This window comes from Lagopus muta, chromosome 7 (assembly GCF_023343835.1).
Source record: "Lagopus muta isolate bLagMut1 chromosome 7, bLagMut1 primary, whole genome shotgun sequence".
Classification (NCBI taxonomy): Eukaryota; Metazoa; Chordata; class Aves; order Galliformes; family Phasianidae; genus Lagopus; species Lagopus muta.
Window position 1 is genome coordinate 49,278,486 of NC_064439.1, and position 12,007 is coordinate 49,290,492.

General features: G+C 41.9%; 2 protein-coding genes across 10 annotated transcripts in view; one reads left to right on the plus strand and one right to left on the minus strand.

Moving 5' to 3' along the window:
* The window catches only part of CDK13 (cyclin dependent kinase 13), a 72,090-nt gene extending 67,765 nt beyond the window's left edge, over window positions 1-4,325 (plus strand). For 6 of the 9 annotated variants that reach the window (XM_048951240.1, XM_048951245.1, XM_048951246.1 and 3 more), the window contains exon 15: window positions 1,216-4,325. The gene's annotated coding sequence lies outside the window, so the exon portion shown is untranslated. The remainder of the gene's footprint in view (window positions 1-1,215) is intronic. The other 3 variants (XM_048951242.1, XM_048951243.1, XM_048951241.1) reach the window with 3 other exon arrangements.
* Window positions 4,305-10,522, minus strand: LOC125696055 (M-phase specific PLK1 interacting protein). The gene is made up of 2 exons (XM_048951264.1): window positions 9,932-10,522; window positions 4,305-5,566 (listed from the first exon to the last, which is right to left on the minus strand). The coding sequence occupies exons 1-2, from the start codon at window positions 10,295-10,297 to the stop codon at window positions 5,363-5,365; spliced, it is 570 nt and encodes a 189-aa protein (XP_048807221.1). The 5' UTR covers window positions 10,298-10,522; the 3' UTR covers window positions 4,305-5,362.
* Between the last annotated feature and the right edge of the window lie 1,485 nt (window positions 10,523-12,007).

Consider the following 12,007-nt stretch of genomic DNA (forward strand, 5'->3'; position numbering starts at 1 on the left):
ATAGGAGTTACCCTGCTGTATATAAATGCATAAGTGGTTGAGTAAAGGCATGTGTCATAGTCACAGGTGATGGAAGGCAGTGGAATTCACCTGCGATTTTACTGCAGAAGAACAGGCAAGAGTTCTAGGGGTTAAACTACAAATTACAATTTATAGTGCTGTTGGAATTTAAAATCCACTATGAGCTGTAAGCAAACCTCTGAAATGGTTTTAAATGCTGCAACACAGAGAGATTTGGTGAAACAGAAGGTCTGACTGTTTGGCTGAAACCACCACCTGGACGAGAGCAAATGAAAATAGCAAGAAAACAGAGGTAGATAAACAGTAAAATGACCTTGTTCTGGCACTAAGCACCTACTCCCCACTGGACAATTCAGAACTCCAGGTTGAAGAAATGCTAAACTCCAAATGTGTAAAGCACATATTTTAAAGAAAATGGCAGAAACCAAAACTGATCCAGCTCTTTGTGCTTTGAGAGATGCTCAGTCGAAAACAAAAGCTAGCCTGGGTGCTAGATTTGATTGTGAACTGATCAAATACTACAACTACACTGAGCCCGCAGCCTGGAAGGCCAGCTGTGTTCTGGGCTGCATGAAAAAGGGGCGGCCAGCAGGAGAGGGAGGTGATCGTCCCCCTCTGCTCGGCTCTTGTGAGGCCCCATCTGCAGCGCTGCGTCCAGGCCTGGGGCCCCCAGCACAGGAAGGACGTGGAGCTCTGGGAGCGGGGCCAGAGGAGGCACTGAGATGAGCAGAGGGCTGGAGCAGCTCTGTGTGAGGAAAGGTTGAGGGAACTGGGCTTGTTCAGCTTGGAGAAGAGAAGGCTGCAGGGAGACCTCATGGTGGCCTTCAGTGCTTGGAAGGAGCAGATAAACAGGAGGGGGAACAGCTGTTTGTGAGGGTGGGTGGTGATAGGACAAGGGGAATGGTTTTAAAGTGAGACAGGGGAGGTTTAGGTTGGATATGAGGAGGAAGTTTTTCACCCAGAGGGTGGTGAGGCACTGGAACAGGTTGCCCAAGGAGGCTGTGGATGCCCCATCCCTGCAGGCATTCCAGGCCAGGCTGGATGTGGCTCTGGGCAGCCTGGGCTGCTGGTTGGCGACCTGCACACAGCAGGGGGTTGAACTGGATGAGCACTGTGATCCTTTGCAACCCAGACCATTCTATGATTCTACAAACTATACCACTCTTAACATACCTTTAATTTCCTTCCATTTAGTATGAGAAGCAGTTGAGCCATCTGACATTATATTACCTACTTCAGATGGCACACAAGCTTCTGAGGGACTGGGACATGGAAATCATTACATCATCCTTCAGCAGCCAGTGGATGCTATCTTCATTTAACTTACTAATATAAGCAAGTTGGAAAGAAGGAAAATTTGGGGAAAGGAGAACAAAATGTCTACTCTTAAGAATTTAGGAAAATGCAGCTAAAACAAAATTGATTTCCCTGAATGACAAGCTTGGCTCATATATAAAATGCACATGTATGAAGAAGGGAACTCAGAGCAATTGCCAGCCACATCAGCTCACTGCAAAGTTCATAAAGAACAACGAAAGACCAATGGCTGGTAATTATCAAACTTCAGTGTTGGTTAGATGTTTATCAATCTTAGGTGCAGGAGTGAAGCCTATGATGTCAATGAGACTTCTCATAAACATAGCTCAAAAGCCAAACAGTCTATAAAAACTTTTCTTTTGGGGGGGGAGCTGGAGAATAGATACTTGCAGACTCTACATAAAATGTATGCTTATTCTGCCAGATGAATGTCTAATGAATACACAACCTGAAGAGCATATAAAGATACCCTCAGTAGGAAAACAGCCTGACTGCAGAAACAGTGACCATTCTGCTGATCAGAAGCACTTCTTCCTCAATGTTTCCAGTTTTTACACTAAAAAGGTAAACCTCAGTATCCTAATGCTAGTTTTAAAAAAAGAAGTTTGATACAAACTTTAAAATCCCATTTTAATTGAAATGTAACATTTTAAATAGCTTGTTTTACAGTTTCAATGTAAAGCAGCGCATCTGCAGTGCCAGAGAAAAGTTACTATTCTGTATCATGAAGCTGCAGTGAAAACCCAAACCTGAACCACCTTCAAGTATAGTTGTACCTAATTTGGGATCACTCCACACCTGCTGTGTTACCACGTCACACAGAACCGTACTCAAATTAATTCAGTAATCTGTCATATGCAGCTGATCACTGAACACAGTAGCTAGCAAAAAGAATTACAGATTTTTTTTTTTTTTTGCTAGAAAGGAGTAGTGAGTTATGCAATTCCTTTTATAATGACTGAATGGAAAATAAGTCTCAATGGACAAAGAACGCAAACACAACTGACTGGACAGAATGGGCGCTAACCCAAACTTCTGAGGAGTTCAAGGACTTACCTGAAAGTCTGCTGAGGAAAACGTAACACTCAAATTCTTAAGTGCTCATTACAGAAGAATACCTTCGTTAGCGAGACACAGAAACTATACTGCTTCATGGGCTCATGAAGGAAGGATGCATTTCAGATGACTTTTATTTTTCCTCATCATCAAATACTACTTCCAGAACCATACTGTTGCTACGAAGAGGCTTCATAAACAAATGAGGAAGTGGTATATCCTATCTTTATTAAAAACATGTGGGAGAAAGAATGTTTGCCATATGGGAAAAGAAACAAAAATCAGCGAGGAAGTTAAGTGCTCAAGCTTCTTGGATATCATAGGAAAAAAAAAAGGCAAAGTTTAAACTGGCTTTAATATTTAATTTTTATATTTATGGTTCTAAGCATGTGTTCACACATTTTACAGCTATCCAACAACATTTTGAAATTTCACTGTAATTTCAGAATGTCTCCTAGGAACCAGAAAGTTGAATCAGTGCAAAGATTTTGGTATGGTGTGATGAGTTTAGTATTATTGCATCTAAATTCCTTGCAGGTTGTTGACCAAATTATAGGAGTCTTTAGCAGTGTGATGTACTTTTAATTGTTGGGTCATATCCTGAAGTGCATAGGTGCAGCAGCTTAAAAGATGGCACTGTGGAAAGCCTGCACTGATTGAACAGTGCTTCAAGATTATTTCCTGAATTCACTTTCTGGAACATCTACCTTCACTGATGTCTGACACCCTGTTCCAGCAGCAAAGAGGTGGCTGGCTTTGATCTCTTGGTCAACTGGAAAGCCAAAGTAGAAAAATGCATCTTTGCAGCGTGCAAGGGCAGCTGATATTGGTTACTGTAAAAAGAGTTCCATCTCTAACGGTCTCTCTTCTGTCATGAATCCTTTTCCTTTCTCCTTTCCAAACCCAGTTTCTTCTCATGTCTCACTGGGAACATGTCATAGCTTTAGTCTCTTAAAAACATCAGGTACTATCAGATCTATTTCCACAAGATCACCAAATACATTACAAAAAGTGCATTGAATTACAGAGGAGAAAAGTAACAAAAAAGATGACTCGGTTAATCACTCTAACTTTGTGAGCTTTACAGAACCTGTGAAGGTAAAAAAGAAAGAAAACTTTATACTCCACCTTTCAAAACGACATAATTGATTTTTAAATTCTGAAGAGTATCTACAAGTAATCAAGTAATTTCAGTTCTGCTGGTACGTGTTACAGACACCAATACTGACAACTACCACAGAAATGACAGTTTTGATTCTGGGACGATGATGTGAGAACTCGTGATATCAAGCAGGCATTATATTCTCAGTTCTCTGAGCAGCCTTTTGAATACAGTACTGAAACAAACAAAAAAGCTAATCGAAGAAAAACAAGTGAAAAACTTTAGGTTACAGTCACAAAAGTTTAAGACTCAGCATGTATCAGCAAGTTACCTACCCACACAAACTCCCAATTCCAGTTTTAAGTTGTTCCTGAAGGTGGTATTAAGCCGAGACACTTTATAATGAAGCAGACCAAGTAGTACTACAGGACTATTGTACCTCAGCAAAACACAAGATACTCAGAACAATATAATGCAATTCCTGAGCTACTCCACATAACCATGCTTCAGGATTACAAAAATATTTTCTAGTTTTCTGTGAAATATATAAGCTTAAAAGATATGCAAAAATATGTTTTGGAAACTCAAGTGGTGTTTCTTACTTAACTAGGTTTTCATCTTCCATGTATCACCTAAAAGCAAAGATGAACAAATAACAGTAGGGTCAAACAACACTTTAGATATCCACTGCCCTCTTAACATGGCACGTAAAGAGCATGCCTACAGCTGGAACTATTTCTTACTTGCTCTAAATTACAATATTCACTAGTGAATTTAAGAATGGATCTCCCACACATAGACAAGGCCAAAAAAAAAAAAAAAAAAGAAACCTTGTTGTTTTCCTCTTCGAGATAAAAATATAGCATGCACACACCGAAAACAAGAATTCTCTAGACAAAGATGCCAGCTGTAGGTAAAAAATTAAAAAACCCAGCAGAGATCAAAAATAAGATGCTACTAATGTGCTAATGTCAACTGTACAACAAAGCTCCATTCATCCTATGCTAATCTAAAGGTAAATCCAGAAAATACATTTGCATTTAATTAATTCTCATATTAATAATTTGTTGATTAGTCTAAAATTGCCACAGACTTGGTTATAATCCAGAAACACGTAATCTTCTTTCAAATGCTTTTTTTTTTGTTTTCTCCAAAATACAGAAGTAAATATTACAGAATAATGTTTAGCATTCAAGGTCTGGTTCAACAAATCAAACATTTGTAAGACAACACGTCCGTTTCCTGAGATGGCTGAAGTCATGTTTCAGTTTCACACTGCACTACAGTCAACAAAAAATACTGTGCACAAGATCAGATGTTAACTACAGCATACAAGCACATTTACAAAGTCACCTAATGTAAGTGGTGCTACTTCTGTTAATCGGTACCCCTTAACAGAAGTCCTAAAATCATCTTTATACATTACAAAACAAGGATTTACAAAATTTCCATTTTATTTCCAAGTCACTTCATTCTAAAAATGTTGAAACATAAAAAAATACCATCATTTAAAGGAGTTTACAATAAAAGGCTAACAATCTGGCATGGAAGAGATAAATATACGGAAACCTGTTGTAACAGTCACAAATCAGTCGCTGGTGATTAAAGAACACTTTGTTCTTCAAAGCTGGTAGGCACTTCCACGGAGCCAGAAAGGTAACTTTTCCTACCACTTCTTTCCCCTCCCCGTACATAAAAAATTTCCAATGGAATTAAAAAAAAAAAAAAAAAAGATTGGATAAAAGGGTCAATGTGATGAAATAAAAGCATCAACCAATATCTTCACTATTGTTCATCTTGTGTAAATAAAAAGATTTTGTCCCAGAGTTTTCCTGGCAGGATGGAGTTATTTGGCCTTTAAAAGTGTTAACTGAAATACCTCCCTTTTTTACCAGTATATGTTGTTTGCTCACTGCTGTACTGTTGCTTTATGTCTGTAACAGAAACTGGCTCTAGGCCAGCCCATGGGTCCTCAAGCATTGAAGGTCTGTAATAGTTTTCCACATCATTAGACTCTCTTTTCTCTCTGCCATGCGCTGTACCAAATGGAGTAGATGTCCTGGGGGATCCCTTTGGAAGAAAACCATCAAGTAAAGAAACATTTAATAGACTAATTCAAACTAAGTTTCCTTCTAATGCAGTACAGCTTTGAAGCTTATCATGAATAATCTTCAAACAATAAACGATTACTTTTCACCTGCTGCTCCTAATCAAAAGAAATTGGCTTTATTATATTTTAATTATCAATTGTGATTTACCAGTCTTGTTCAAAATATGTTCTCAGCATACCAATACGTAACTACAGAAAAGCTATTTGTCATAAGCTACTTAAGTTGACAACATGTCTAACTCAAAAGCTGCACAGCAAAACAGAGCGTAGAGGCTGAGGAAGTGTTGACAATGTTCACAAGAGCAGAAGTCAGATATTCAGTACCTGAAGATTGAGCACAGCAGTATATAAACCACATTGCTACAAATGACCAGAGGAACTGTGAAAAACACTTTGTTTTAATCAAATTAGTGTATGTGAAATTTGAGAAAACACAACTTTCTTTTAATATACAAATTCTGATGGAAATCAGTGATTAAACAGGCATTACGTGAAGGGCAATTCATCTGGCTGGGAGCTTTTGATATTTTATTTCTTCCAAACATCAAGGACCACCAAAATTGCTTTTACAAATCTGCAACTTACAGAGGACTGAGACGAAGGAAATTTCTGTAACCTTTTTCTCCCACCTTCATCTATTGTTCTTTTCCTCAAATTCACTTCCCTAAAAAGTGAGGTTTTGTCTAATGCTGCGTTCATTTAAGCTGGCTTGTTTTAACCAAAGCTAAACAAATAATATTACAGATACGCCATTAGTCCAAAAATGTGCCTGCTGCATTCTGAATGCCTAAGAACAGGATTCCTTGAGGCTAATGCCAGCTTCTGACTTGGTAAAGGACTGTAAAAACATGGATTAGTGGTGGGTGTTTTGTGTTTTTTTGGACTAGCAGTGATGGTAATTGAATTTGACTCATAACCCCTACAGAATATATCTAAACAGATCATGTGAAGCAATTTCTGGGTAAAACTCAGCAGCAGTGCCATGAGGTGAAGCGCTCTATGCTTAGCCTCAAGACACTGAAACAGCTTAGACTGGAGCCTATTTCTGAAAAAGTACTTTGCCAGGACCCTGCTTGTGTGGCCCCAATAATTGCTTCCCTAGAACTCCTGAAGATTGATTATGGTGGATACACAACTAAATATGGGAACATCCGTGTGCAATCTGCAGGACATTTGTTTCCAACGTTTCACCACAGCCAATCACATTATGCAGGTAAGACAATGTCAATAAAGTACTAAAAGAAAGAGAATTATTTTATGAAGTATATCATACCAAAAGCATGAGGATAAGGTCAGAACACATCTAAAACACTTTGATAGGACAAGGAGTCAAGTCAATACGTGCTAGCAAAAATGGCATTAATGCTGGACTGTATTATCTGTAATACATACAGTGACAGAACAAACTAATTCATTGGTAAGACTCTTTTGGACAGATTTATAATTCTAGATTTCATTACAATATAATGCAGGCCATATGCAACGCTGCCATTTTTTTACATGCTTGACATCTAGCATCAGATTGTTACGTATTACTGTGCCATACAAAATCAAAAACTTTCAATAAGCATTAAATTTAAATATATAAACACATTTTTTAGATTCAGAATACTATTTGTTTCATGTTTTCTCCTTTAGGGAAAAAAATCAAGGGGTGATTCCTTACATTATAGGCTGTGGAAAAGGAAAACGTACAGCCCTACCTGTACAAGTAAAACTGATGCCAATGATATCTTAAAAATAATTTTATTTTACTGTCATTAGCGCCAATAACCTTTACTCACTGAACTTGTCTTAGGGAAATGGCCAACCTATTCACAGTACCTTTTTCCAGTTAACAGATTTATCTCATAGGGAAAACATACATAGGGAAAACTTTTGGTGCTACTCACTGCTGAAGGTGGCAATGCTATCTTGACAAGAGTGACAATCACTTCTTTAATCAGCTTTCTTCACCTGATGTGATTTTACCTTCTGGCAGATGCACAAAGCACAGATATCATGTTTGTACCATTTGAAAAGATTATTATTATTATTTTTTTTTAACTTTTTGTAAAAGTTTTCACTAGTAGTAGTTGCTGCTTCACTATCTCCTGTTCAGTATAGAAGGTGAAATGCTATGTCTAGGTGAATGTTAAGAGGTGCTATTTGTGAGATTCAACAAACTCGTTTTCATTAAATTTAGAAGCAGGTGCACCCCTGTGGAAAAACAGAAAGCTCAGTAAAACATTGCCCATGTGAAAGTTCTTCAAGTTTTCTGTTCTTTGGGTTTGAAGTGCAAAAGTGAGCACAGAATACTAGCAACAAGGTATCACAGAGAACACTGAAGTATAAACTTCAGTCCTTCAGATTTCAGTATGAGATTTGAAGGGTTCACTTAAGATTTCATCTCAAAGGTGACAGTAACATCATGAATTTTAAGAGCACGGTAGTTCTCTTAATAGCATGTGCAGAAGACAAGGGAACAACCCCTCTGATGGAATCTGATGTTCAGAACGTGCAATAAAATCCCTCTACTGAAATCTACTGACAGCCTCGTGGATTCTTGCACATCTCAAAAAAATGAGTACTCAACGGTGTTGAGATTTCCTCCCTCCATGACTGCCTCTATTGCCTCCAGGAAAAATAACCCACTTGCACACACGTAGAAGTACATGCACACGTTACCTTAGTCCTAGGCAAAGCTACAGACAGACAAATGTCTAAGTGTTAAGAAGCACTGCATTCAGGTCAGTGCTTTTAAACTATTCACAAGGTCTGCAGAAGAAAAGAGAAGAAGCGAAAACAAAGCAACCTGCGACTGGATTCAAACCTCTTTACATCACATTTCTTTCTTAACACCAAAGATTGAGCCTGCCCACAAATCCTGATAGAAACACTTCTGGCTAGCACTAGCAGCAGAAGGATTTCTGCATATTTTTCGCTCAGGTAACGAGGCTCTGGTAATTTAAGGCAGGCTTTTAAAAATCACTGAAGCTAATATCTAGATGGTGATCTTCTGTAGGAAAATTGCACATTAGCAACTAAACTCTCTCCTCCCAATGTCAGAGCCATTTTTATGCCCAAATGAAATCCTACTGAAAGGCAGAAACCCCACATATTTTCTTCTTTTCTTAATAAAAAGTAAAGAGGCTTAAGCAACCTGTAGGCCTCCACACTAAGAGCCTTACATGAGAAAGAAAATGTTTCATGTTTATAACAAGTCTCTTTCATCAGTTATGAGATTGTTGTAAGATAGTTATCTGCACAGCAAAAAAAAGTAATCAAGACTTTCTGAATGAAAATGTCACTACATAATGCAGTTACATTAAGATTTCAGTAGTCTGTGCTAAGGTTTGACTTCATCTTACATTTCAAAGCATCAGTAGGAGCACCTGAAAGTTTTATCATGGTCTGTACTGCACATGATATTTCTTACACTTCTATGGGTTCTCTAACTCAGACATACAGAATCATAGAACTGCTCAGGTTGGAAAAGACCTTAATGATCATCAAGTCCAACCACAACCAAACCATACTACTCTAACAACCCTCTGCTAAATCATGTGCCTGAATACCAAATCCAAGTGGTTTTTAAACACATCCAGGGATGGTGACTCAACCACCTCCAAGGGGAGCCTATTCCAGTGCTTAACAGCCCTTTCTGTAATATCTGGCTTTATGCAGCAGAGTATGCTATCATCTCAAGATCTGCCATCCCTATCTGTACTAGCAGTCACACACCAAGTAAGCCACCCTGATTAACAGTGTAACTCACTGAGCCAGTTACTGCTAATATACCTTATATAAATGGAAGCTTTCAATGCAAGGCAAGGATAAAAAAAAAGGCATGTTGTGACCTCACCAGATGCTCTCCTTTCTGTTTAGGGGAATCTCAGCTTATTTCTCTTTAGCAGATCATTCCTCACTTCTCTCTAAGCCTGTCCCAGAGAGCTCTTCTATGTGCACAGGGCAGCTCCTGCACCATCACTCAACACTGGCAAGAAAAACACAGCGCTTCCCGGCTGTTTTAAGGAGAACAGCTCAAAGGGAAGTAAATAGGAGGGACAGAGACGCTTACGGCGGTTTTGGTCGGTACACAATTCTCCCTTCACCCTCGTGCCGGAACGTTAGGAGGAAGGAACCTCGTGTCCTGGCGCCAGGCCTCGGGCAGCCCAGGGGCCCCTCCCATTTCCCTCACCAGGATCTCTCCGTCCTCCGTAATGTTGGAGGGGCAGCTGAACGCGCAGCGAGCCCCCTTCCCGGAGAAGGACGGAGCCGCTGCCCAGCCCTAGCCCCTCGCTCTGCCCGCCGCTCGCTCCCTCCCTCGGCGCCCCGCCCCATACCTGGTAGTGTCTCTGGTAGCCCCCGGGCGAGCGCTTGTGCTGCTGCGGGTGCGGGGCAGCTCCGGCCGGGGACCTGCCGCCGCCGCGGGGAGCCGGGTAGCGGGGGCTGGCGCTCTGCGGCCTGCGCGGGGTCTGCCCGCCCGGCGAAGGGCTCCCGAACCGCCCGCCGCCGCCGCCGAAGCCGGGGCCTCGGGGTGAGAGCCCGCTACCGTAAGGCCCGGGCCGGGGGCCGTAGGGCGGCGTGTGATGCGGGCTGCCGTAGCCCCGGGGCGAGGGGGGCATGGGGCAGGCGCCGCCGGAGGGAGGGCTCCGGAACCCGGCGCCCGCATACGGAGGCGTCGGGGATCGGAAGCTCTGCCGGTACATGGCCCGGCAGCGGTGGAGAGAGAGAGAAATAAAACCTGCGTAACGCCGTACAGACACGAGCGCGGCCTCGGCGGCGCCTGCCGGTCCCTCGCGGTTCCCCCGCCCCGCAGCACAGCGTCAGCGTTCCGGGCTTACAAGGTTCCGGGCCGGGAAGGCGAAGCGAGGAACGCACGTAAAGACGCGTTAGAAGATCGGAAAGTCTTCTAAACGTCTCTCGGAGGTGCCGGTAGCGCTAGGGTAGCTCAGACAGCGAGAACTATGGAACTGCGAGAATCCGAATGGAAATGCTCGCTAATCCAACATGAAAATGCAGACATTGTACTCACTGATCTTTGCTAATCCTCTGCTGTTTTTTCTTCTCTAAAAGACCAATTTTCTACCTTTTGTGGTACACAGAAGGAATGCCGTGTCTACACGAGGCAAATTGATCAACGTAATATCAATTTCTCACTCTGGCTGGTGCCTTAATTATTTTCACACACGAATAGGCACTGTTACACAGATACTGAGTCACACCGGGATAACTTTACTGACGAATTTCTTCTTGTTGACAAATCCTAACTGCTTCTAGGATTGCAAGCAGCCACGTCCTACATTTCATTACACGCAGCAAGTCCAGTTAACAAACCTGCTGCACAGCTAGTTTTCCCTGTGTTGTTCTTCAGCATGCAGGATCTTTGTGAAGAAACACTTCTAAGACTGTAGTACTTGCAGTGCTCTCTTTCAAGCAGTCAGAAGCGTCCTCACAGTTCTTTTTCCATATAAATGCTGAATCTCTGTGCAGGATTTTTTTTTTCTTTTTTTTTTCAATGCTGCTACAGAGCAAGAAGGCACCATGGTTTTCATATAACAAGCCTTCCTCTTGGTCCCAAGCTAAAAATATTGTGAAAGTAGTCAGCTCAGGGCAGAGTCACAGTTTCAGCAAAGCGAACCCTTCCAGTTAACTCAGCCATAGACAGCTAATGCTCCGCTTATGATGCAACTGACATTGCACCTTCAGCACAGGGAAAGTGAGCTGCAGGACCTTTCTTCTGCTAGTCAGAGCATTGGCATACAGTAAAACTGCCTAGCTTGTGAGTATAGTGCATTCTTGTGGGGATATTTTAGTTTTGTTTAACCTCAGCAGCACCATATGCACCCATTTACCAGAAACATGCACCCATAAACCAGAAACAAGTGCCAAGGAGCCAGGTGTCACAGCTGAAACAAAAAGTCATTCTGTGTAAATCCTGGGTTTTGTGTTCCAACTAAGCCACAACTGGAATTACCACTGCAGTATATTCCCCTATTTATATAGGCCAACCACTTGTGTCCTGCTTAGCATAGAAGATAAAACTGAAGCTCGTTGCCACTTTCTGACCCCTTTTATCAGGGCCAGGACGCCCAGCAGGGCACCTGCCTGTACTGCCTGATGCTAAAGCAAGGAATTCCACTGTGGTGGGCACCCCATCAAGAAGAAAGCATTCAACAGAGCCATAGAGCACTAAGTTCACACAGCCCCTCCACTCCTTCAAGAAGATGGCCAAGAAAGCAGAGCTGCTCGTTCTCTGAAGGCAACACACAGCCTCCCCACCAGACCCAATCACTCACAACGATTGCAACAACCTCACGCCCCTCAAAAGCACAGCAGAACCCCACGCCCTCCCGCGCATGCGCACCGCCCCCAAGCCGGGATCAATTTAACACCTCCCTCCCGAGGGCGGGAAGCTG

Excerpts from the sequence above, each read along its gene's own strand:
- LOC125696055 (XM_048951264.1), bottom strand. The coding sequence starts at position 10,297 with ATGTACCGGCAGAGCTTCCGATCCCCGACGCCTCCGTATGCGGGCGCC. Across the intron at positions 5,567-9,931 it reads GCTACCAGAGACACTACCAG|GGATCCCCCAGGACATCTAC; the intron begins GTATGGGGCGGG and ends TTTCTTCCAAAG.